This window comes from Eulemur rufifrons, chromosome 23 (assembly GCF_041146395.1).
Source record: "Eulemur rufifrons isolate Redbay chromosome 23, OSU_ERuf_1, whole genome shotgun sequence".
NCBI classification, from domain to species: Eukaryota; Metazoa; Chordata; class Mammalia; order Primates; family Lemuridae; genus Eulemur; species Eulemur rufifrons.
Genome location: NC_091005.1, coordinates 16,597,459 through 16,621,182, shown reverse-complemented (window position 1 = coordinate 16,621,182; position 23,724 = coordinate 16,597,459). Strand labels below are relative to the sequence as shown.

The following is a 23,724-nucleotide window of genomic DNA, read 5'->3' as shown; positions in this document are numbered from 1 at the left end:
CTCAGGAGGCTGGAGGCAGAAAGATCGCTTGAGCCCAGGAGTTTGAGGTTGCTCTGAGCTAGGCTGACACCACGGCACTCTAGCCGGGGCAACAGAGTGAGACTCTGTCTCAAAAAAAAAAAAAAGGGCAGAGGAAAAAAGAATTACAGTACTGAAAAGTGAAGATAAGAAATTATTCAGAGTACAGCATATAGAGATAATGAACTGAAAAAAAAATAAAAGATTTTAAGAAACATGAAGGAGATAGAAGTCCCAAGGTATGACTTCTACAATTTCCAAAAGGAGAGATGGGAAAGAATAAAGGTAAAATATGAAGAGGCAACTGGACGAAAATTTCTCAGGTGCTTTCAAAACACAAAATCTCTTATTCAAGGAGAAATAACAAGCCAGAGATATAAAAATAAATCAAATCAGAAACACATAACAGTAAATTTGCAAAGCACCATGAACAAAAGAGAAGATTAAAAAACAGCTAAGAGGAAAAAAAAACAGATTAACTCTAAGAGTTGAGAAGCAGATCTCTCAACAGCTAGAAGCATACTTCTCATCTGAAGCTAGAAGACAATGAAACAGAATAACATCATTTAATTGCTGAGAAAAAATAACTGTCAACCCATATTTTTACATCCAGCTAAATTATCCAACAGTTATGACAAAAACATTTTTAGGCAAGCAAAAAAAGAGTTTAGCACTAATAGACTCTCAGTGAAAAAAGTTTTCAAGCCTACCTCTGGAAAAAGGAAATTTAACTCAGAAGAATGAAGTATGAAGTATGAAGAAAGAAGGGATGGAAGGCAAAGAAGTTGGTAAACAGGTGGATGAATCCAAATAAGCAGACTTTATCAAATAAGAATACCAACAACTAATTCCATGGTATAAAAATAAAGTGGAATTATAACACTGAGCCATAGCAACGTGTAAGATAAACTGTGGGTTCTTATTCAGGAAGAGAGCAGAGATAACTGATTTAACTTTAGATTGTATTGAAGAATGCAGGCCAAAAATTTAAGAGAAGCTTCTAAAAGAATTCAAAGCTTCCAGATGATGAGGAGTGGAAGAAGGTAAGAATGGAAGTATGGGATAAAGAAAACCCGAACTATCTAACAAAATATAGGAAAGGAGAAAAAAATGCAAATAAACCATATGGTCAATAGCACAAAGTAAGATATTAAATAATATATTTAATATATTAAATAATTACAAAAAAGATGTTAAATAAGATATTAAAATAATATATAATTGTAATCATAAATGCCTTTTTCTTTAAAGCGACAGGGTCTTGTTCTGTCAACCAGGCTGCAGTACAGTGGCATAATCATAGCTCACTGCAGCTTAACTGGGCTCAAGCAATCCTCCTTCCTCAGCCTCTGGAGTATCTAGGACCACAGGTGTGCAACACTGCACCGGGCTAATTTTTTTATTTTTTGCAGAGACAAGGTCTTGCTATGTTGCCCAGGCTGGCCTCGAACGCCTAGCCTCAAATGATCCTCCCACCTTGAATTCCGAAAGCACCATAATACTTTTAAATGGATTACACTTCCCAATTAAAAGACAGTCTCAGATTATGTTGGGCAAAAGTCTAACTATGTGTCATTTACAGAAGATATATCTAAGACATTAGGACAAAAAGACTAAAAGTAAAGGGATAGGAAAAGTTATACTAGGCAAATATTTACACAAAAAAGTTGACATTAATATCCGACAAAACAGACCAAGGGAAAAAGTATTATTAAGGATAAAGATGCTCTCTACAATTCTCCAGGGAACAATCCTATACAAATATTCACTTAAGAGAACTTCAAATTATATGCAGAAAAATTTGACAAAATTATAAAGAGAAGTTAACAAATTGACAGTCATAAAGAAATTTTAACATAGTTCTTTCAGCAGCTGTTAGATCAAGAACACCAATATCTAGTAAGAGATGGAAGATGTGAACAATACAACTAATAAGCTTGATTTAAGGATATACAGAATACAACCTCACCCAGCATTCAGAATACAACCTTCTCAAGCATGAACAAAATGTTTATGAAAACTGACAATGTAATATGACACAAATCAAGCATCAATAAAAACCAATTAGCAACATAGACTATTCTGTGACTATAATGCAATTAAGTTAAAGGCCAACTTTAAAAAATACTGAAAATTTTAAAATACAACTGTAAATAATTCATGAATCAAGAAAACGTCATAACAGAAATTAGAACATACCTAGAACTGAATGATAAAACTCTGTAGGTTGGAAATCATGGGATTCAGTTAAAGAAATACTTAAAGGGAAATTTGAGAGCTTCAAATGCCTATATTAGAAAAGGAGAGTGAAAACAAATGAGCACAGGGTCCACCCCAAGAAGTCAGAAAAGTGATGGAGCACACCCAAAGAAAGCAGAAGGAAAAATAAAATATAGTTAAGAGTAGAAAGCAATGACATAGAGGCAAAAAAAAAAAAAAGATAATAGACAAAATCAAAAGTTAGTACTTTGAAAATAAACTCATAAAATAGACATCTGGCAAGATTAATCAAGAATAAAAAGAAAACATATAAACAATATTATGAATGAAAAGGGGGACAGAGTATAGAGATTGACACAGAGATTGCCTTGAAATATACACTTTTTTTTTTTTTTTTTTTTTTTTGAGACAGAGTCTCACTCTGTTGCCCAGGCTAGAGTGAGTGCCGTGGCGTCAGCCTAGCTCACAGCAACCTCAAACTCCTGAGCTCAAGCGATCCTCCTGTCTCAGCCTCCCGAGTAGCTGGGACTACAGGCATGCACCACCATGCCCGGCTAATATTTTTTATATATATTTTTAGCTGTCCATATCATTTCTTTCTATTTTTAGTAGAGATGGGGTCTCGCTCTTGCTCAGGCTGGTCTCGAACTCCTGAGCTCAAACGATCCACCCACCTCGGCCTTCCAGAGTGCTAGGATTACAGGCGTGAGCCACCGCGCCCGGCCGAAATATACACTTTATCAAAACTGACACAAGAATGGAAAAACCCGACTAGACCAATGATATTAAAGAATTTGAATCATTCAGTAAAAACCTACTCACTCAAAAAAGTCCCAGGCCCAGATAGTTCTACAGGAGAATTTTACATGTGAGTTCTACCAAGCCTTCAAAGTATTGATACTTTTCTTTCTCAATTTGTTTCCTCCAGATCCTCTTTCTACTCTGATGTGTACAGCACAAGGCTAACAAGATTAAGGGTAAGTCTGGACAAGGTTCCCTTGTCCATAAACTTCTGGGTTTGGCCAATGGGAAGCACCAGCAGGAGACTGGAGTGCAAGATGATAGAGGGCTTAAGAGTTTTTACTGCCTGGCTCCCGCTGTGCCTTGCCATGGCTTGGCAGTGGTTTCATTCTTTGGTAAATCCAAAGTTTTGTGAAACACCTCTGCCAAGGTGACAGTTCTCACCAGGTTTGATATAGCTCTCTCCCCCGCTCGTCAGATCTAAGGGTGATAACAGCTTCCCAGGATGGCCAGTCTCTGGATGCTTCACCCATCCACCGTCAGTTCCTTTAATCCTGCTCATACCTTAGTAAACTGTCTCTTTATTAAATCTGATCCAATTACCTCTCTGAGGGTGCCATCGTTTTACCGCCATAACTCTAACATACCTTTATACAAACTCTTCTAGAAAAAAACATACATTTCTCAACTCCTTTTCAAGGATATGTTAATCCTAATAACAAGAGAAGAAAAAGACACTGTAAAAATAAAATTTTGAGTGAAATTTCATGTTATATGCAAAAATCCAAAGGAGAATATTAACATTAAATCTAATTAATGTATAAAAAAAGAATACATCACACCAACTAGGGTTTATTTCAAAAATATAAGGATAGTTTAACATTAGAAAAATCTATTAATATAATATACCTCATTTACAAATGAAAGGAAAAAGACCAGATGATCATCTGAATAAATGCAAGGAAAAATTTTTATAAAATTGTCATCTGTGATACTTATTTAGTAACGTAGGAATAAAACAGAATAAAGTCTATCTACCAAAAAAGATATACAATGCTTTCAAAGCAGGAAATATTCCTTTCAAGAATAGGAGGAAAATAATGATTCCTATGGTTATAGATTCCAATAGTTTTACTGGAGGAACTAGGCAGCAATCTTAAAATAAGAAAGAGAAGTGACATATAAGAGGAGTAGAAAAAAGGAAACAAAATGGTCATTATTTGCAAAGGATATGATTCTCTGAATTTTCTATGTCAATGATTCTCATTAAAACTATTAGACCTATGAGAGTTCAGCAACTCTGGTGAATATACAAGAAACCTGAAACAATTACAAAAAATTTTAAAAGCTACTATTTACAGTAAAAAACAAAAAACTGTAAGGTACCTAGTGATAAATCTAACAAAAAGGATTCAAGATCTTTAAAAAATTATAGCTTTATCCAATGACATTAAATAGTAGCAGCTTATAATTACTGATCCCGTACTATCTGCTGAGCACTGTTTTGAGAGATGTGGATATTCCTAGAAACTCATGTAATTCATACAGTAGTCCGATATGATAGATATTATTATTATTGGTAGCTTCACTTTAGAGGTAAAGAAATTAAGGTGCAAGGTTGTTAGGTCACTTGCCCAAGGTTCCAAAACTAAAAATCAGCAACACTGAGGTTGACACCTGAGGAGGAAGACTGGCGCCAAGCCTGCAACCTTAACCACTATCCCACTCTTCCTCTCCCGAGAAAGCGTCTCATTCCTCCAATAAACATATCTCTGGCTCAGCTGAGCCAAGTTTCCATAAGCCATTCTTATGTCATCCTGAGGCAGACCTGGTTTGAATTCTCCAGCCTGTAGCTGTCTGAAAACCGTTTCTTTCAACAGATGGGATGAGAGCACAGACTGGGAGCAAGAGGGTGGCAGTGGATCTATTATTTCAGTTTACCTAGGGACATGGACCAACAACGATAATTAAAGGAGATCTCAGTATTGGGCCTGCCACCTCTTCAGACACCATGTCACATTTAAGGCCATATGGTTCTCCCATTTCCAGGAGCAGGCCAATGTAGATTTTTTAGACTTGAGAAGTTTCATTTATTAAGACCTTAAACTGCTTTGCAGAGTCAAGAACTTAATAGATGTCAATTATTTCTTTCTGGTAACGGTTGAGGATTCTGGGTGACGGATATACAAGATTTATTTGCATAAGTTCTGCAACTTTTCTGTAAGTCAAAAATCAAAATTTTTAAAAATGTAAATAAAATGTAAACAAATTCTGTTCTTATATTGGTAAATCCATTCCCATCAGGTTCATGGATAGATTCAAATTTACAAAAATGGCAACTGATAAATTCAATGTAACTCTAATAAATATCCTACCATTTTTTTTTCCCTCACAGAAGTTAACAAAGCTGATTCTAAAATTTATCTAGAAGCATAGTGCCAAAAATAGCTAACCAGTTTTTGCTGTTTTTATTGTTGTTGTCTGTAACATACAGAACTGTTTATTCTGTTGTTTGCAATACAAAGACATCGGGAAATGTTATTGTTTGTGCAATATAGTAGGGGAAAAAATTTTGAAACTGCCCATTAGAGTGGGTTTGCCAGATGTCCTGTCATTAAAAAAGAATACCAGCTATAAACAGAGCAGTTCCTGGTACTTTGTACTTTATTTTGTTGATCCTATCTGGATTCCCTTATTTGTCCCCTAGAAAGGTTCATTTAGCCAACACAGTTTTGAAAAAGAATGGAAGGATTTGCCGTTCTACTCAGTAAGACCTATAATAAAACTACAGTAATTAAGACAGTATTAGCACAAGGATAGACAAATTGACCAAGAGAACAGAAAAAAAAGCCCAGGAACAAACATACCTAGAAAGGAACTTGACATATGACACAGGTGGTTTTGAAAATCAGTAGGAAAAGACGTTCTTATTTCTCACAGGCTGCTGGGAGAGCTTGTTATTCATATGAAAAAAGGAAAATATGTCCCTATCAAAATATTTAATTCTCCATGGGTTAAGAATTTAAATATAAAAGGCAAAATTTAAAAACTTTGAGAAGAAAATATGAGATATTTTTATGACCTCAGGTAAAGAAAATATTTCTTAACACACAAAATGCATAAGCCACAAGAGAAAACACTTTATCCAATTACATTAAAATTAAGTTAACCCTAAGAAATCACAGAGACTAGAGAGAAAAGCCACAGACTAAGAGGAGACACATCTGCATTACATACAGAATTATCCAGAAACAAAAAAACCAGAAACACAAATTCATACAAACCAGCAGGAAAAGGATGAACCACCCAGTATAAACATGGGTAAAAGACATGAAAAAGCATTTCACAGAAGAGGAAACATGATGATTAAATATACAATATTAATATAAATATATATTATCAAATATATAAATAAATTAAGTCACAATGATATACCATTCATACCCACTAGAGCTTGCCAAAAATTAACATCAAGTTTTGACAAGGACATGGAGCAAGTAAAAATAAGCTATTTGGGGAGTGTAAATTAGTACAAGCACATTGGGGATCTACTGTGTTGTATATATGTGTGTGTGTGTGTGTGTGTGTATATATATATATATTTTATTTTATTTATTTATTTTTTGAGACAGAGTCTTGCTCTGTTGCACAGGCTAGAGTGTAGTGGCATCATCATAGCTCACCGCAACCTCAAACTCCTGGGCTCAAGCAATTCTCCTGCCTTAGCCTCCCAAGTAGCTGGGACTATAGGCACACAGCACCGCACCTGGCTGATTTTTCTATTTTTTGTAGAGACGAGGTCTCGCTATGTTGCCTAGGCTGGTATGTTGCCCAGGCTGGTCTCAAACTCCTGGCTTCAAGTGAACCTCCTGCCTTAGCGTCTCAAAGTGTTAGGATTACAGGTGTGAGCCGCCATACCCAGCCTACTGGGCAATATATTTAATTAAGAGTTGAATTATACCACACACAATATTTATATATATGTGTAAAAATACATACACACACACACACACACGCACACGCACTCCCATAACCCTATTTCATGACTAAAGATGTACTCAAGAAAAACTTATTCAAGTATATAAGCAAACATTCTTAAAGCAACTGAAAATAACTTTATTATCCATTGATAAGAGAATGATCAATAAACAGTGATATCTGTGACGTTCATACGATAGAGTGCAACAGTGAAAATGAATGTGCTATAGCAGTAAGTAGTAAAATGGATTTATATACTACCTCAAATCCATTTTGAGGTATATATATGTATGTATATACCTACCTATCTGTATCACAATGTCTCTATCCTTCCATATCTATACAGTATACATAAAGTTTACATAAAATTAAACAGGTAAAACAAACACTGTTTGCGTAGATTCATGCAGCAAAAGTATGAACATACATAGCAGGAGAAACACTAGAGTTAGGGCCATGCTTACCTTTGAGGAGGGAAGGAGAAAATGGGAATAGGGCAGGGAACATACAATCATATCCATAATGTTTTATTTATTAATCTGCTTAGTAGGTAAGTATCTGTCTCTTCTGAATGCCTAAAATATTTCATCTTTTAAAAATAATTCCAAGACACCAAAGAGTTCCTATTCAGAGTCACACCACTATTTTTTTTTTTTTTTTTTTTTTGAGACAGAGTCTCACTCTGTTGCCCCGGCTAGAGTGAGTGCCGTGGCGTCAGCCTAGCTCACAGCAACCTCAAACTCCTGGGCTCAAGCGATCCTACTGCCTCAGCCTCCCGAGTAGCTGGGACTACAGGCATACACCACCATGCCCGGCTAATTTTTTCTATATATATTTTTAGCTGTCCATATAATTTCTTTCTATTTTTAGTAGAGATGGGGTCTCGCTCTTGCTCAGGCTGGTCTTGAACTCCTGAGCTCAAACCATCCGCCCACCTCGGCCTCCCAGAGTGCTAGGATTACAGGCGTGAGCCACCGCGCCCGGCCCACACCACTATTTGATTTCCTGAAATGTGCAAGTGAAACTAAAATTGAAACAGCACAAACCCCTGTGACTGTTTCATTTAACAATCACAGGACTAAAACTTTAGAGTTCATTACTAAAATCTATCCCATGATAAGATGTACCCTGTAGACCCTCAAGTGAAAGAGATATAGGGAAGTGATTCCTACTACTTTATAAAAGTGATCATCACTTTTTCTTTAAGTGTTTTGAACTCCTTAGGCAAAAGATACTTTATAATTACTTGTATGCCTACTTGTATGCCAGTCATATAAAAGTGCTGAACTTCCACTACATAACCTAAGAAAAATCAGTCTTCTCTGAACAGAGGCTCCTAATTACTTTTTCCTTGTTTGAAGGAGTTGGTAAAAGTCATTGTTGACGGATACATGTACAATCCTACAAGCTTGGCCCCTTCAAGGCCCAGACTTCTCCCTCCCAGTTCCACGCTTGTGCCCTTTTCTCTACTATGTTATGCCGGCTGTTATGCATCAAATGCCGACTTCCTGTTTCCCCTTTATTGAGCTCTGGAGACCTGGAACTGGAAAGAGGCTTTGAAGAAAAACACAAAGGCAGGAAAACACGGAATGTAGACAGCCATGACTTTCCAAAGGAAAGCAAATCTTAGCACAATTATAATAATCTTTCAGACCTCCCTGTGTCTGCATCTTACGTAAGACAGTGGTTCAGACATGAGTCCTGAAGAAGAATGGCAAATCAATGAAGTTGAAAACAGTTAAAACTCAGGCTCACGTTGGCAGAAAGGTTTAGGGCACACAATTTAGATGTTGATATCATAATCCTGGCTTGTTCTAAACTCAGCATCTCTAGTATTTCCTTTTCACCATCCTACAAGGAGGCTGGCTAGGTGAATCTCCTTTGGGTGCCACTCTAAATGCTTTAGACCGAAAATCTTAAAGAGCACAGATGACCTTGTACGAATCCACTCTTTGCAAAGTGGTACCATGGTCAGTGCCAAGCACAAAGCTGCCAGTTCAGAAACTATTCAGGACCTTTAGATTCTTATCAGTGGGTCCACAGCCATCCCTTAATCCAGAAAGCTGATGCTCTGCCTGTAAATGGCTTCTGGCCCTCCAACCCAAGGCCTCCATTTCAAGGCCCTTTTTTTTACACGACAATGGTGTTTTAATGAACTTATTGTCAATGTAGAAACTCCAGTCTCACTGGTCATGCCACTGCAGCGATTCACTGAGCACAGACTTCTCCATTCCATTCTGCTGTCCTGCACTTTGAATTCAGGGCTTGGTGTCAGCATGGAAAGCACCAGAGTTCTGATATGGTAGCCTTTGGTTATGTTCCACTGGGGGATTTATCATCCACAACCTACTCAAATCCCTCCCCCAACAGCTACCAAAAATTCCCCTGGTGAGAAATGCTATTATGAGAAGGGGTGGCTGCTTTGTGACTCACACTGTTTCATTAAAAAGATTTTTTTTTTCCAAACAAGTTTTCAGTAGAGGAATCCAAAGGTTTTCCAAAGCCACAGCAAAACAGAACAGCTCATAATACTATTTCTCAAAGATCTGCCACTTCAGAGGAGATTCCTATACCTCAAAATACTGGAGACACTTAGATTCACGATCCTTTTGGGTTGCACTTGGCCTCTAGGTTGAGAGAGGAGGTGGGAAATGGATGAATTAAATATGGCAAACACGCCTGGGCTTGCCAGATAATAAGATGGAAGGCAGCTAGCATGCAAGACAGCCCTCATCACAGGTCTTAAGACTTGCCTACGGACTTCCAGCTTACTGACTGTGATGGTTTCAGCCATATCTGACCAGGGCTAAGGACAGCTAGTAATACAAGGTGTACATGGGGATTTGGGGATGCTTGTTATAGTAGTGGTCAGAGTTATAATAAAGTTTCTTTGAAAAGCTGACTTAGACGGGTGTTATACCTTTGACAGTGTAAATGATCTACGTGGACTAGAACAACATTACAGAAAGCTAATTTGTTAGGTAGGAATCCCAAGGGCTTCCTCAAATCCACGTAGGATTCCCAGAGTACTTAGGCAGGCATCAGGATAAAAGAATCTTAATACCTCCTTCTAAGGAAAGGTACCTTCTCCACAGGGAAAAAAATCATTTGAGATGGAAACAATGAAAAGATCTCCAAAAAGCTGAGAAATGGGGGTTAAATGACCACTCTGGCTGAGCCCTGGGACCTTGGGTTCTCCTTCTACCTCTGTTCTAGACCAACTGGGTGACTTTAGATTAAAGTTTATCCCACATGCTAACAAATCAACTTTGACCTTAAAAGATACTGTACAGTACAGAGATGACTAATTTTAGAACAACTCTTTGTGAAGCATGGCTTTATTAAACTTTTTAGAGAGCTCAAGGTACTACCAAAAAGAAAGCTGGAGCACTGCTCTGACAAGTCTAATTCACTAAAATGAGTAACTACATATACCTAAATGTAAGGCAAGGTTCTCCAAAAATTATCCTTCAGAAATTAAGGCATCACCTTTATAGCCAACATCCTCATAAAAGTCTCTCAGTACAAACCAGTCTTTTAAATATCTTTCTTCTAAGCAAAAAGTACTCAAATATAACATAGATTTATTAATTATTCCAGTGGGGGGAATAACATTATCGTCACCAGTATAGGCTATCATAAATAAGGCTTTAAATTTTTTCTTAAAACAGCACAGAAAACAACGAGAAAATAAAAAACAACTTGATTCAAAAATGGGCATAGGACATGAACAGAAATTTTTCCAAAGAAAGTATATGGCTGGCCAATAAACACATGAAAAGATACTCAACATCAATAATTATTAGGGAAATAAAAATCAAAACTAGGAGATACTACCTCACACCCATTAGGATGGCTACTATCAAAAAAACAGAAAACAACAATTGTTGGAGAGAATGTGAAGAAATTGGAAGCCTGTGCAGTTGGTGGGAATGTAAAACGGTGCAGCTGCTGTAGAAAAACAGTATGGCGGTTCCTCAAAAAAAATTAAATGTAGAATTACCATATGATGGAGCAATTCCACTTCTGGGTATATACTCAAAAGAACCAAAAGCAGAGTCTTGAAGAGATATTTGTACATTCACATTCATAACTATATTATTCACAATAGCTAAAATGCAGAAGCAACCCATGTCCAACGACAGATGAACGGATAAGCAAAATGTGGTATACATACAATGGAATACTACTCAACCTTAAAAGGAAAGGAAATTCTGACATATGCTACAACATGGATGAACCTTGAGGACATTATGCTAAATGTCATAAATCAAACAGGCACAAAAAGACAAATATTGTATGATGCTACTTATATGCAGTACTTAGAGCACCACTGAACTTGTATACTTAAAAGTGGTTAAGATAGTAAATTCTGTTATACGTGTTTTACTGTAGTACAAAAAAAAAAACAAAAAATTGGGGGAGGACAGGGACCAGCATAGCAGTGTCAATGTTGTGGAGCTCAGAGATACAAGCTTACCAAGGAGGAAATTTCCTCATGGGTATTTGTGGCTTGGGATAAATTTTACAGAGACAGATTTAAAAAGCGGTGAATCATGCTTCCAGAAAATAGTGTTCAATGACCAGAAAGAAAAGTGGCTCCAGGGATGACAAGGATACTGAAGTCAGAGACACACAGAAAGAGTTTGAAAATCAGTTTTTCTTTTGATATTCTCCTTGAGAAGACAGAGGAACCCTTACATCAGGACATATGAGGAATTTCTTAGTAGGTACTTGCCTGGAAGCACAAAGATCACCTGCCCCAGCCCAGAAATAGGGTTTAGGAAAAAATGAATGGTGACTGAGAAGTAGAGAAGAAATATAATAAACCCTTGCAGCAACCTCTTGGACAAATACCTGAATTTATTTGTTTATTCAACAGAGGAGCTGATGAAGAAGGTAAAATCTCAGATTCTTAAGGAGTGAGGAAGCAAAGATTCTCATAAAGAACAAAGTAATGTTAATCACCTTTGTAATAAATACATATTTCCAATACCTACCATAGGACCTAGTATACTGGAGGCACTCAATAAATATCAATTGACTACAAGAATGTCTGTGCTCAACAGATCTTCATACGCAAAGAGTCTTATACTTTCGGGTCAGGCAGAGAAAAGGAAAAATAGGTATTCCATCCTCTTTAAAGTCTGGATTCATTCTAAGATCTTGACTTGTCTAGCTGCCTGGGGATGTATGAAAGAGGATACAACTCAGTAAGCCCTTCTGTAGCACCAGCAGCCAAAGACAACTGTGCCTTAGAAGAAAAATCAGGGGGAAGACAAGCACAGAAGGAGAGGGGACATTGCCACAATTACCCTCTGTTCAGAACAACCTCAATTCTCAGCACCAAGGCAGACTGGCTTAGGTCTACATGTAGGAGATAAATGCTTAGTGCCGTGTAAAAGAAAATCATCAAACAATGAACAACGTTCTTGCCAGCTGAACCTACCCTCTGGAAGCTGCAGAAAAGACTTATTAGGATCTTGCTTAGGAAATAGCCGACCAGTTTAGCAATACTGAAAACAAAGCTGATGAAGCACCAAACAAGCATTCAGAATTCTTTCTTTCTTTGGAGAGAGGAAAAACCAAATACGTGGTAGAGTTGAGTTTCACATGTAGAAGTTCTTCTTATCATACCTTCAGAATCATTTGCTACAAATTCAGATTCTTGGATCTGTCGTCAGCTCTACTAAATTGTGGGAGTGGGGTCCAGTCATCGGCATTGTTAATTGGCTCCCTAGAGATTACTGGGCACAGTCCAGTTTAAGAATCCTTTTGAATCATTCACAGAAATCAGGAGAGCTCTTGTCTGTATCCTCCTCCTTCTTGTTATAGATCCAAGACTGTGCTGTAAATTCTTATCATGCCCCCCCCCCCAACTTGGAGTTTCCTCTTTTCTCCCAGCAGATGAAGGCTGTACCCTCAAGACTAACAACTCCAGGGAGATGTCAAGGTAAAGTCTCATCAGTCTAAAACTACCCCAGCCGCTGCTTTAAGGTTAAACTTGGTTCTTTACTTGCTTCACACTTGAGGGTTGGTCTTCACGTTATTCATTCATTCCTACCCTCATCCATACCGTACATCAAGGACAGGAACCCAACTGCTGGATTCAAGGATAAACCTGTGTCCTTATGAGAACATAAAATTCAGAAGTGAAAACTGCTGAGTCTCTAAGAATTCCCTTTTCATCCTCAAGCCACAGTAATCACTATGGACTATTTGATTCAGACTAGGCCATGACAGAGCTTGGGAAAAGAAATAGATCAAAATTTATATTCATCCATCATCCTGAAAGACTGGGGTTAGGATTTAGGTTTTGGGCTTTCAAGATTCTAGTACAACCTCAGTGATCCACTGTCATTAAAAACAGCCCTATTTAGGGGTCAGTAGGAGCAGGATCAATATCCCCTTTAAGTTACCGCTACTTCCCTATGAAATTTTTTCCAATTTTGAAAGTGTCAAAATTGAAGTTTGGTTTTATAATTGGGTATACAGTAGTCCCTATTACCCATGGTTTCAGTTACCTGCAGTCAACCAAGGTCTGAAAATATTAAGATATAGTCCTGCGCCACATAATGACGTTGCAGTCAACAACTGACTGCATATACAACAGTGGTCCCATAAGATTACCATATAGGTAATCTGTATTTTTACTGTATTTTTTCTATGTTTAGCTATGTCTGGACATACAAATCCTTACCATTGTGTTACTGCCTACAGTATTCAGTACAGTAACACACTGTACAAGTTTGTAACGCAGGAATAATCAGCCACTATACCATATAGCCTAGGCGTGTGGTAGGCTACACCATCTAGGTTTGTGTAAGTACACTCTTGATGTTTGCAGAATGACAAATCATCTAACGACGCATCTTTTGTTAAGTGATGCATGACTGTATTTTTTCTTTTTTTTTTTTTTTTTTTTTGAGATCTGGTCTCGCTCTCTCACTCTCTCGCCCAGGCTAGAAAGCAGTGGCACCATCATAGCTTACTACAACCTTGAACTCCTGGGCTCAAGCAATCCTCCTGCCTCAGCTTTTCCTCCCAAGTAGCTGGGACTACAAGAGTGCATCACCATGCCTGGCTAAATTTTTTATTTTTTTGTAAAGACAAGGTCTTGCTACATTGCCCAGGCTGATCTCGAACTCCTGGGCTCAAGTGATCCTCCCACCTCAGCCACTCAAAGTGCTAGGATTACAGGTGTGAGCCACTGCATCTGGCTACCACCAAGCCTGGCCATGACTCTACTTAGAGAGAGAGAGAGAGAGAGAGAGAGAGACACACCACATTCACATAACTTTTATCACATCATGTGGTTATAAGTGCTCTATTTCATTGTTAGTTATTGTTGTTAATCTCTAACTGTGTCTAATTTATAAATTAAACTTTATCATAGAAATGTATGTACAGGAAAACTATAGTATATATAGGCTTCAGTATATCCAAGGTTTTAGGCATCCACTGGGGGGGGGGGTCTTAGAACGTATCCCCCTTGGGTAAAGGGGGCTACTGTACTAAAATTTTTGTGCTCAATAAGCTTGGGTTGAATACCACATTTGTAAAGCATATTCCTTTTCCCAAAAGGAACCAGAGCTTCATTTCTTTGGTTAAGAGTGGCTTGGCTCAGAGTATTTCCTATGACACATTGGGGTAGGTCTTTGTTTAATATCAAAACACACATATCCCATAAAGCAACACCTTAAGAGCTAAACCACTGTTCCTTGCAACATCTTTCAAATCTCAATGAGGAAGAGTTAACTATGACCTTCAAGAAATTATCTTTGCCTCAAGGTAACTTTATAGAAAATAAGCCCTCATAGTAACAGAAAACTAAAAATTCTGCTTTAAAAAAAAAAAAAAAAAGTTTTCATTAAGAATAGAACTTTTCCAGGGCAGAGAACTCATCTCTTTGGAGACCACAAGATGCTTTTCCTTCTCCAGAAACCATGTAAAGATCCACTACCTCTAGCACATCTAAGGGGGGGCACAAAGGCTTTCTGATCCACTCAATGGCATTGGCAACTCTCCCCCATTAGCTAATAGTAGAGAAAAAGAAATCGCTTGAGAATCACAGAGTGGCAGCAAAATAGAACCCATGGGACACCTCACTAGCACGTTCAAAGACTTATCAAGTCAGTCACTTTATGTCAGTCCCAGTTGATGGCTTGGTGACAATAGTTTAGATTTTTCTGAATATGGATAGGTAACACATACATCCATATGACCAAGAAGGTGGAGCGAAACCCTCCATGACCAGCCATTTTGTAGTAGGACCCAGAAAACAGCGACCTCTTCCAAGATGGTGGGTTCTCTATATTTTTACCCCCTATCTAGAAATCCATATTCTGAGATAAACTGGGCTACTATGAAAGAATGAACAAGCCTCTAGAATATCACCCAACCACTAGGAGTTAGAGCAAAATTCACTTTAATGTGGAAAGGAAGGGAGGGACTCTAGTGCTGCTTCTCTAAAGCAGCTTTCCTCAGTGGCATTCATTACTACGCAGCCCATCGATGTAGGTCAGATTTCAGGACACAGCACCAGCTTGCATTTGGGGGCTGCAGCTAACAGTTGTGAACCTTTCTGCCCATCATATTCTGAGGCGATTAAAGAAGACAGAGAACTACAGGAGAAATCCCCCCACTGGAACACCACTACTGTCCACTTATATGTTCTTTGGCTTTTGTGTACATTATCTCACGAGACCCTCATGAGAGACACGTAATTTCTAGGACCTGCTCCCTGAGGTTTCAGGAGGAGAGATAGGAGGGTGGCATAGTGAAGAGCCCAGGCTCTGGCACCAGCAAATCTGCATTCCAATCCAGGCTCTGCCACTTACTAGCAGTCTGATCTTGTATGAGTTCCTTAACCTCCCCCTAAACCTGTTTCCTCACCCATAAAATGGAAGAAAATATAGTCTAACCTTACAGAGTGATAGTGATGATTAAATGAGATGACGGACATAAAGCACTCGAATTCGTTTACTCAAAAAATTTTAGTGCCAGGCACGATGCAAGAGTTACAACAGTGACCGAGAAACACAATCCTGCTCTCATGGAGTTAGAATTTATTCAAACTGTAGGTAGAAAAATGTGACCAGATAAATAAAATACAAAGTGTGTTAAGAACTATTAAGGTAACAGGTGAGTGACTGGAGCGAGTAACAGTAGGGGCGATTTTTAAGAGTGGTCTCTGAGGAGGAATTTCAGTTGGGCCCTAAGGGGTCCAAAGGAGCCATCCATGTGAACAATGGAAGGAAAAGTATTCCAGGCCTAGGGAACAGGATGTGCGAGTGTCACCGTGTGGGGAATTGTAGGAACCTAGAAAAGAGAAATGTGACTGCAGGGTTTCCTCTCCCAGAGTTCAGAGAACAAACTTCATAGGCTGCCACTCGTGAGGATTACTACATCCATTTTAAAAATAACGAAGATGAGGCACTAGAGAAGTGGTATGTTTTGCCCAAGGTCACAGCTACTCAGAGGAGGAGCTGGGCCTGGGACCCCTCAGTATTCTACCTCCAGACACAGCATAGGCCCACTCTCTCTGACGAGGCCTGGTGTACACTGAACTCCCCCACTTATTTCACTGACAACTGTTTTCTGTGCCTATGAAGAGTTCCAAAAACACCCTGGAAACAGAATCATATCAACTTCCAGGCATCTAGTCAATTGTGCACAGAAATCCTCACACTTCTAATCTTACAACATGAGAGCAAAAGCTGCTCAGACCTTACTCAAAGGCTCCAAAGTAGAAACAAGTTTTTCTTCTTACAGCAACGAACGAGAGAAGAAGGGGATGTCCCAGAAGATCCTGCGGCCTGTTCCAGGTGATGAGATGGAACCTCTACTGCATATGAAAGCTCATCTCAAATGAACTGCACAGGAGAAGCTAATTACTTTATTTGAAGAAAAGAAGCAATCCCTTAAGCAATGGTTCTCAATCAGGGTGGTATCACTCCCCTCAAAGGGTATTTGGGAATTCGGGAGGGCATTTTGGGGTGACACACTGAACTGCAGCATTTAGTAGGTGGGGCCAGGTATGTCTGAGATCTTTCAAAAGGACAGGATGGCCCTATATAGTAAAGAATGTATTACCCAAAATATTAATAGCAGCCTCCCCCACACACTTTAGACACCCTTCCCTAAAGGATTAATATGCTCCAACTTTTCCTGCATCCCCATGGTTCAGTGGCTCTCCCTACCCTCACCACAAAGTGGATGAAAAAAATTAAGGTTTCACAGCTGAGGAATGAAATTTTGGAATCTAATTATAAGCTCAAAACTCCAGCATGCAACCTTGTAGTGGAAAAAGGATAAAGAAATTTTTAGAAAGAGACAGACCTAAGAAATTTTAGCAAAACGAGAACTCCCTTTCTTTCTCCCCCTCAAGTCTTTATAAGATTATATATGTTTTTCAACACACAAAATTCTAACTGATTTTAGAGAAACTTCTTACCATGTTTTTCAGTTTAAAACCAGATACTAATTACAGTTTTTAAAAAAACTTAACCACAATCATGTCACAAATACAGCTGACTCCTTCTAGGCTAAATTTCACAAGAAAGATTATTAATTTCAAGACGCCTGATGCTGATCAATGCCTGAAAGTGCCAAAGGCAGTCATGCCTTGCATCTCATTCAGGGCAGAGTTTGATGAGGTCAGAGAAGCTCCAATGATATCCGGACGTCTGTTCAGGGATTAAAATACCATCCTAACAATTCAAAAGCCACTCGGAAGTGTTGCCTTAAATTAGTCACTATTTTCTCCAAGAAATTATTTCACAAATTATGGTTTATAATTGCCCCCCAAAAAAAGACTATTTGCAGGGGAGAAAAAAGAGATACCCAAAAAGTTGACCTTGTTTCACATTAGCTAAAATAGTGATCTGACAGATATATCCTCTAGAGTACCTTAAAGGCAGGAGCAATGTATTTCCTACACAATATCTAAATTTTCCCACTCACCCAAAGGACTCTGAATATGTAACTTCTTCACTCAACTTGCCAATTAGCAAATAGCGGCCCCACACCCCTTTTGGCCAATTTTCTAGAAGCCTGACCTGGCTTCTCAGGATAGCCAAGCAGACAGACCTGTTTTCCTCCAGAAGCGCCTGCCAGGCCTTTTCTGCCCTGCCCATCAGAAATCCCCCTCCAGCCTTTCCTGGCCTGTCACCAAAAGTTCACAAAATGAATTCATCCAGATTCTTTGAATCCTCCTCTTCCCCTGTCATGTGCCAACAGCCAGGCAATAACACTCCACCTTCCCAGGCTCTCTGTTACGAAAAGATGCAGATTCACGGCAAGAACAAGCACTTAGCGTGGAGAATAAAAAAGATGGAGGGATGTGAGTCTTTGAGCCAAGCCTACTGCATACAGCACTGGTGCCCAGAGCCCAAGTCCTGCAAAGCCCCCTGGAGGCTCCCCGGCTGGGCCCTCCATACAGCAGGCCACACCTGTCTATGCTAGCCGCCTGCCGGCTGCTCCATTTTAAACAATTCAAACAGATCTCCAGCAGGGTGGCAAAATTGGGCAGCCTTCCCTCCCAGCAAGGGTGAGAGCCTTAATCCAATCACCACTTGCCCTTAATATTATTTTCCGTTCACACTCTTTGTTTAGGAGACACTGCCTGGTCAAACTGGATCCGTCTCTCCATTAATGGTGAGGCAGGCACAATGCTGCAGTGGCAGAATGGAGGCACCAAGCTGACTTGCTCTAAGCCGACAAGACCTCTTCTCTGAGGAGGGTGATGCCAATAAACGAGACTTCAATAGGCAGGTTTCACTCTGCCCATCCACAAGTGAACACACGCCCAGAGTCCTAAAACGCCCGGCTCCGCAGCCAGCCTCGCAGGAAGCCTCTTTTCTAGAGGGCAGGTATCCCATTCATCCCTTGGCATCAGGAACCAAAGGGAAGGCAGATACATCCAGGTCGTGCACCACATACCCAAACCTTGGCACGCACGCGAAGGTTTGGGGCGCCCCGGCGCGCCCTCCCTCCGAGGCCTCCACTACCCGTGGACTCACCACTGTGCGAGCTGAACCACCTGGGTGCGATGTGCAGAGGTAGAGCATCCGCCAGCGAGGCTCGGGAGCCCAGGTACAGCATCCCGTCTCTATGGTGACCGCCGCCCGTCTCCTGGTAACCATTGCCATGGGCATAGGTAGAGTCGGACGCGGACCCTCCGCCGCCGGGTGCCCTCTCGGAGTCGCCGGTCCCCCTGGAGGCGGGGGTGTAAAGGCCAAAGGGCACCCCCCCGGCCGTGCTGGGGTCCATGCCCATGCCTGCCACCGAGCTGACCGAGCGGCTGCGCAGCCCCATGGCCCCGCCGCCAGTCCGGTAGTGCCCAAAGTGGGGCGCCCCTCCCGGCGGAGGTACAGCGCTGTCATCGGTGGAGACCCCCGGGAAGGGGCCCCGGGAGCGGGCCGCCGTACTCTGCTTGCCCCCCATGCTCGCCCGGGCCTCGGTGGGGCGGGAACCTGGAGGCCGAGACCCTCCCCCACTTATCAGCAGCGGGGGGAGGGCTGGGCGAGCATAAAGGGGAAGGGAGTCAAAAAGGAGACAGGGAGGGAGAAAAGACAAAAAAGAAAAAAAGAAAAGAAAACCCGCGGGGCGCAAGAGGCAGGCGGGCGGGGATCCCAAACTAAGAATTTCAAACGATCCAAGCCAAACGCATGTTTCCCCTCAAGGTCCAAAGAGGCGCAGTCCAGCGCGGGCTTCGCGCGCCACAGGCCGCCCCCGGGCTCCAAAAGCCGGGGGAGCCGCAGGGAAAGAGGGAGGGAGGCGGCGGCGAGCGGCGGGCGGGCGCAGGGAGGCGCCGGAGGAGGCCGCCCGCCCGGGAGGAGGAGGCGGAGGAGGGCTGGGGGCGCCGGGCGCGTCCCCCGCCTCAGGACGCCGCGACCATGGACGGCAGCCCGGACCCCTCCAGGCCTCGGGCGGGCCGCGGCGCTGGGCGGTCAGGCGGAGCTCTGGAAGCGGCGGTCGCGTCGCGTCGCGTCGCGCTCTCGCTCCAGCCGCCGCCAGCCCCGCCAGCCGCGCCGCCCCGCTCGGTCCCGGGCTGCGCTCGCCGGCGCTCCTCGCCGCCGTGGAGACAATGGAGAGCGGCAGAGCGCAGGCGCGGCCCGCGCCCCCCTCCCCCTCCCCCTCCCCCCCCCGCCGGGTTAACCCCTTCGCGGCCCCTGCGGCGCTGGGCCGCTAACGCCCCAGCGGTCCTCACCCACCCGCCCCCGGCCGGCCTGTGACCTGGGTGGCTTGGGTGGACTGAGCTACTGGGCGTCAGCAACAGAAGACGTTTTCTCAAAGCAATAACTTCCTATGTCCCCGAAAGTGGCTAATTATTCAGGGGGAACCATATATGGGGGAGGGGCAGCAATGGTGGGGGGGTGGTGAGAAGGAAACACCACGAGGAATGAAAATTACTCAACAACGCCTACCTGCCTCGGAGGGTCACTGGTCGAGATCCCCTCCTGGCACAAATTTGCCCCCACAGCACCCTCTGGTGGACGTGCTGTCCATTCTTTCGGAGGTTCCCCATCCAAGGACCCCTAACGTCAGGAAGCTTACCTTAGCTGTTTGGAGGTAAACCGCGCCCTGGGGGCACTTGTGAATCCAGGCCTTGCTGACGTTAGATCAGAACGAACTTCTTAGGTTGGGTTTAAGCAAGTGAGTAGATTCGTTAAGCTAAAAAGTAATCCTCAAAATCAATAGGTATACGTTAAAAAATGAAAAGATATAGATACGGAAATAAAATAATGTAGCTAAATGTGATTTTAGAAACTCCCTTGTCCAAGGCAGAACCCTTGTTTTGTTTGCCATGTACTATATAAGGGCATACACCACAGGGCCAAGGGCACAGTGGGTATTCAATAAATATTGTTAACCAAGTCTGCGCTTTGCAATCTGAGAATCCCTTTTCCACCTGAATTCCTATCTATCTCACGTATTCACACTCATTCATTCATTCACTGAACAACTATTTTCAAGTGCTAAGTGCTGGCTATGAGCATCATTCAGTCCCTGGCCTAACTGACTTTCTCTTCTCTTCTGGCTCCCCAGGTACTTTCAAACCAGGGAGCCAAAACAGTATGGAGAAGTATTAAGAGAAAACCCAAAAGAGAAGGGCTGGCCTGTCACAGATACTGATTATTTCAGTGTGGCCAGCCTGGAAAGAAACAGAAGGAAGGCTGTTTGCAAGCACAGAATGGAGTGCCTGGAGGTTAGCAAACAGCCCTACGGAAGGCAGCTGAAAGTTTTGTATGAGAAATGAAAATAGGAAAAAACCAAATGTGCCAATATCCAAGAAATTACCTTTAGGTGCCTAATTGAGGAGGTTGTGCACACCTAAAATACAAATGACTAAGCTGAAGAAAAATAAGAAAGCTTAAATTTATCCCGGTTTCCTCTCAGAAGAAAGACTGTGGTAACAGAAGAGGGGTGGTTCAGTACTGTGCCAAAAAGAAAAGTAATAGAGCCCTTGACAGATCCCTATTGGGGAGATAAATGCATAACAATCATTGTAACCATCCAACTAGCTTTTGATTTATCTATTCATCCAACCTTTTTTTAGTGTATTTAACAAAATATTTGGTATTTAATAAATTCACAGCACTGGACTAGGTTCTGGGATACAGTGGTGAACCAGACAGATGGAGTCCCTGTTCTCATAGAACTTCAGAAGAACCACTTTATGTCCACCTGAACAGCTATAATCAAAGAGAAGGACAATAGCAAGTGTTGGTGAGAAGTGGAGAAATTGAAACCTCATGCCTTGCTGGTGGGAATGTAAAATGGTGCAGCTGCTTTGAAAAACAGCCTGGAAGTTCCTCAAAAAAGATTAAATATAGAGTTACAATATGAACCAGCAATTCCGCTCCTGGGTATATTTCCAAGAGAAAGGAATACATACGTCCACAGAGCAATTGGTACATGAATATTCATAGCAGCATAGAGCCAAAAAGTGGAAACAACCCAAATGTCCATCAATTGATGAAGGGAGAAACCAAATGCGGTACATCCATACGATGAAATATTACTCAGCTATAAAAAAGAATAAAGTACTGATACATGCTACAACCTGATGAATTGTAAAATCATGTTAAGCAAAATAAGTCGGTCATAAAAAACCACATATTGTATGATCTCACTTATATGAAATATCCAGAATAGGCATTTCCACTGAGACAGAAAGATTAGTGGTTGCCAGGGCCTAGGAGAGGGGAGAATGGAGGGTATCTGCTAATGAGTTTCTTTTTTTAATCACAATTTTTTTAATTGAATGAGTTTCTTTTTGAAGTGATGGAAATGTTCTGGAATTAGTCATGGTGATGGTTGCACAAACTTCTGAATAAATATACTAAAAACCACTGAGTTATACACTTAAAAGGGTGAATTTTATGGCATGTGAATTACAGTACAATATTATATATATGTATATCAAGAAGTATTGAAGTAAGCAATGACAATTCAGTATGTGTGACAGATAAGCTTAGAATGCCTGGCATGTTGTAGGCACTCAATAAATATTTGTTGAATGAATGAATGAGTGACTAAGTGCTATGAGAGAGAAAGAGTGTGGTGCCAATGGAAAGACAGGAGACAGACACAAACACAATGATTCCAAGCCGAGACCTGAAAGATGAGTTGGAGATTAGCCAGGCAAGGAGGTAGGGCGGGGACAATTGTGTTTCAGGAAGCGAAGAGTGTTCCAAGCAAAAGGACTAGCATGTTTGAAGGGCCAGAGGTGAGAGAAAAAGGCATATTTTAGGAACTGAAAGAGGCTATACTACTGGAATGAGACAAGGTAGAAGCCAAAGATCAAACTTCAGGGGCAGGCAAGAGGGTCCTGTGAGCCATGGTAGGGATTGGGGACCAAGTTGCAAGGGGACGGGGAGTGTGGAAAGACTTATCAGCATCCTGATCTTGAATAATAAGAATGGCACTTAGGATGTGCCAGAGTTAGTGCAAAGTTTTTTTTTTTTTGAGACAGAGTCTCACTTTGTTGCCCAGGCTAGAGTGAGTGCCGTGGCGTCAGCCTAGCTCACAGCAACCTCAAACTCCTGGGCTCAAGCGATCCTCCTGCCTCAGCCTCCCGAGTAGCTGAGACTACAGGCATGCGCCACTATGCCCGGCTAATTTTTCTATATATATTTTTTTAGTTGTCCATATAATTTTTTTCTATTTTTAGTAGAGACAGGGTCTCGCTCTTGCTCAGGCTGGTCTCGAACTCCTGACCTTGAGCGATCCACCCGCCTCGGCCTCCCAGAGTGCTAGGATTACAGGCGTGAGCCACCGCGCCCAGCCAATGCAAAGTTCTTTAAATGAATTTGACATTTAATTCTAAGAAATTTGTCCCCTCCCCACATAAAGATCTATATATTTCTTTGGTTATACACTCATAGATTGGATCGATACGTGAAACATCCTAGTGGTCCCCTTCAGGGAGCAGTAGGAACTGGGGAGTTGGGTGACAGGATGGATGAAAAAATTTTGTTTCATTATATACCTTTTTGTGCTTTAATGTTGGGCCATGTAAATTTAGATAGATAAAATACATACCATGTGCACATTAAAAGGTCACACAGCCAGTAGGAGTAGAACTGGGCTTCTAAGCTTTACAGTGAACATGCTCATCAATGAGATCTTCAGATGACAATTTTGTTTTCTCTGTGTGCTTTCCAAAGAGATGAAAAAAGATTAGATCTGCTTAGCAGCTATATTTCTTCCTGTAAATTAATCATTTGGTCTGAAGGTTTATATTCCAGTCTACTGGTT

The 23,724-nt window shown here is 41.3% G+C and overlaps 1 protein-coding gene across 3 annotated transcripts in view; it reads right to left on the bottom strand.

Annotated features, from left to right (window-relative positions):
• The window catches only part of ZNRF1 (zinc and ring finger 1), a 95,543-nt gene extending 75,539 nt beyond the window's left edge, over positions 1-20,004 (bottom strand). For all 3 annotated transcript variants that reach the window (XM_069497849.1, XM_069497852.1, XM_069497851.1), the window contains exon 1: positions 18,981-20,004. In XM_069497849.1, coding sequence (XP_069353950.1) covers positions 18,981-19,404 — 424 coding nt within the window. In that variant the 5' untranslated portion in view covers positions 19,405-20,004. The remainder of the gene's footprint in view (positions 1-18,980) is intronic.
• Between the last annotated feature and the right edge of the window lie 3,720 nt (positions 20,005-23,724).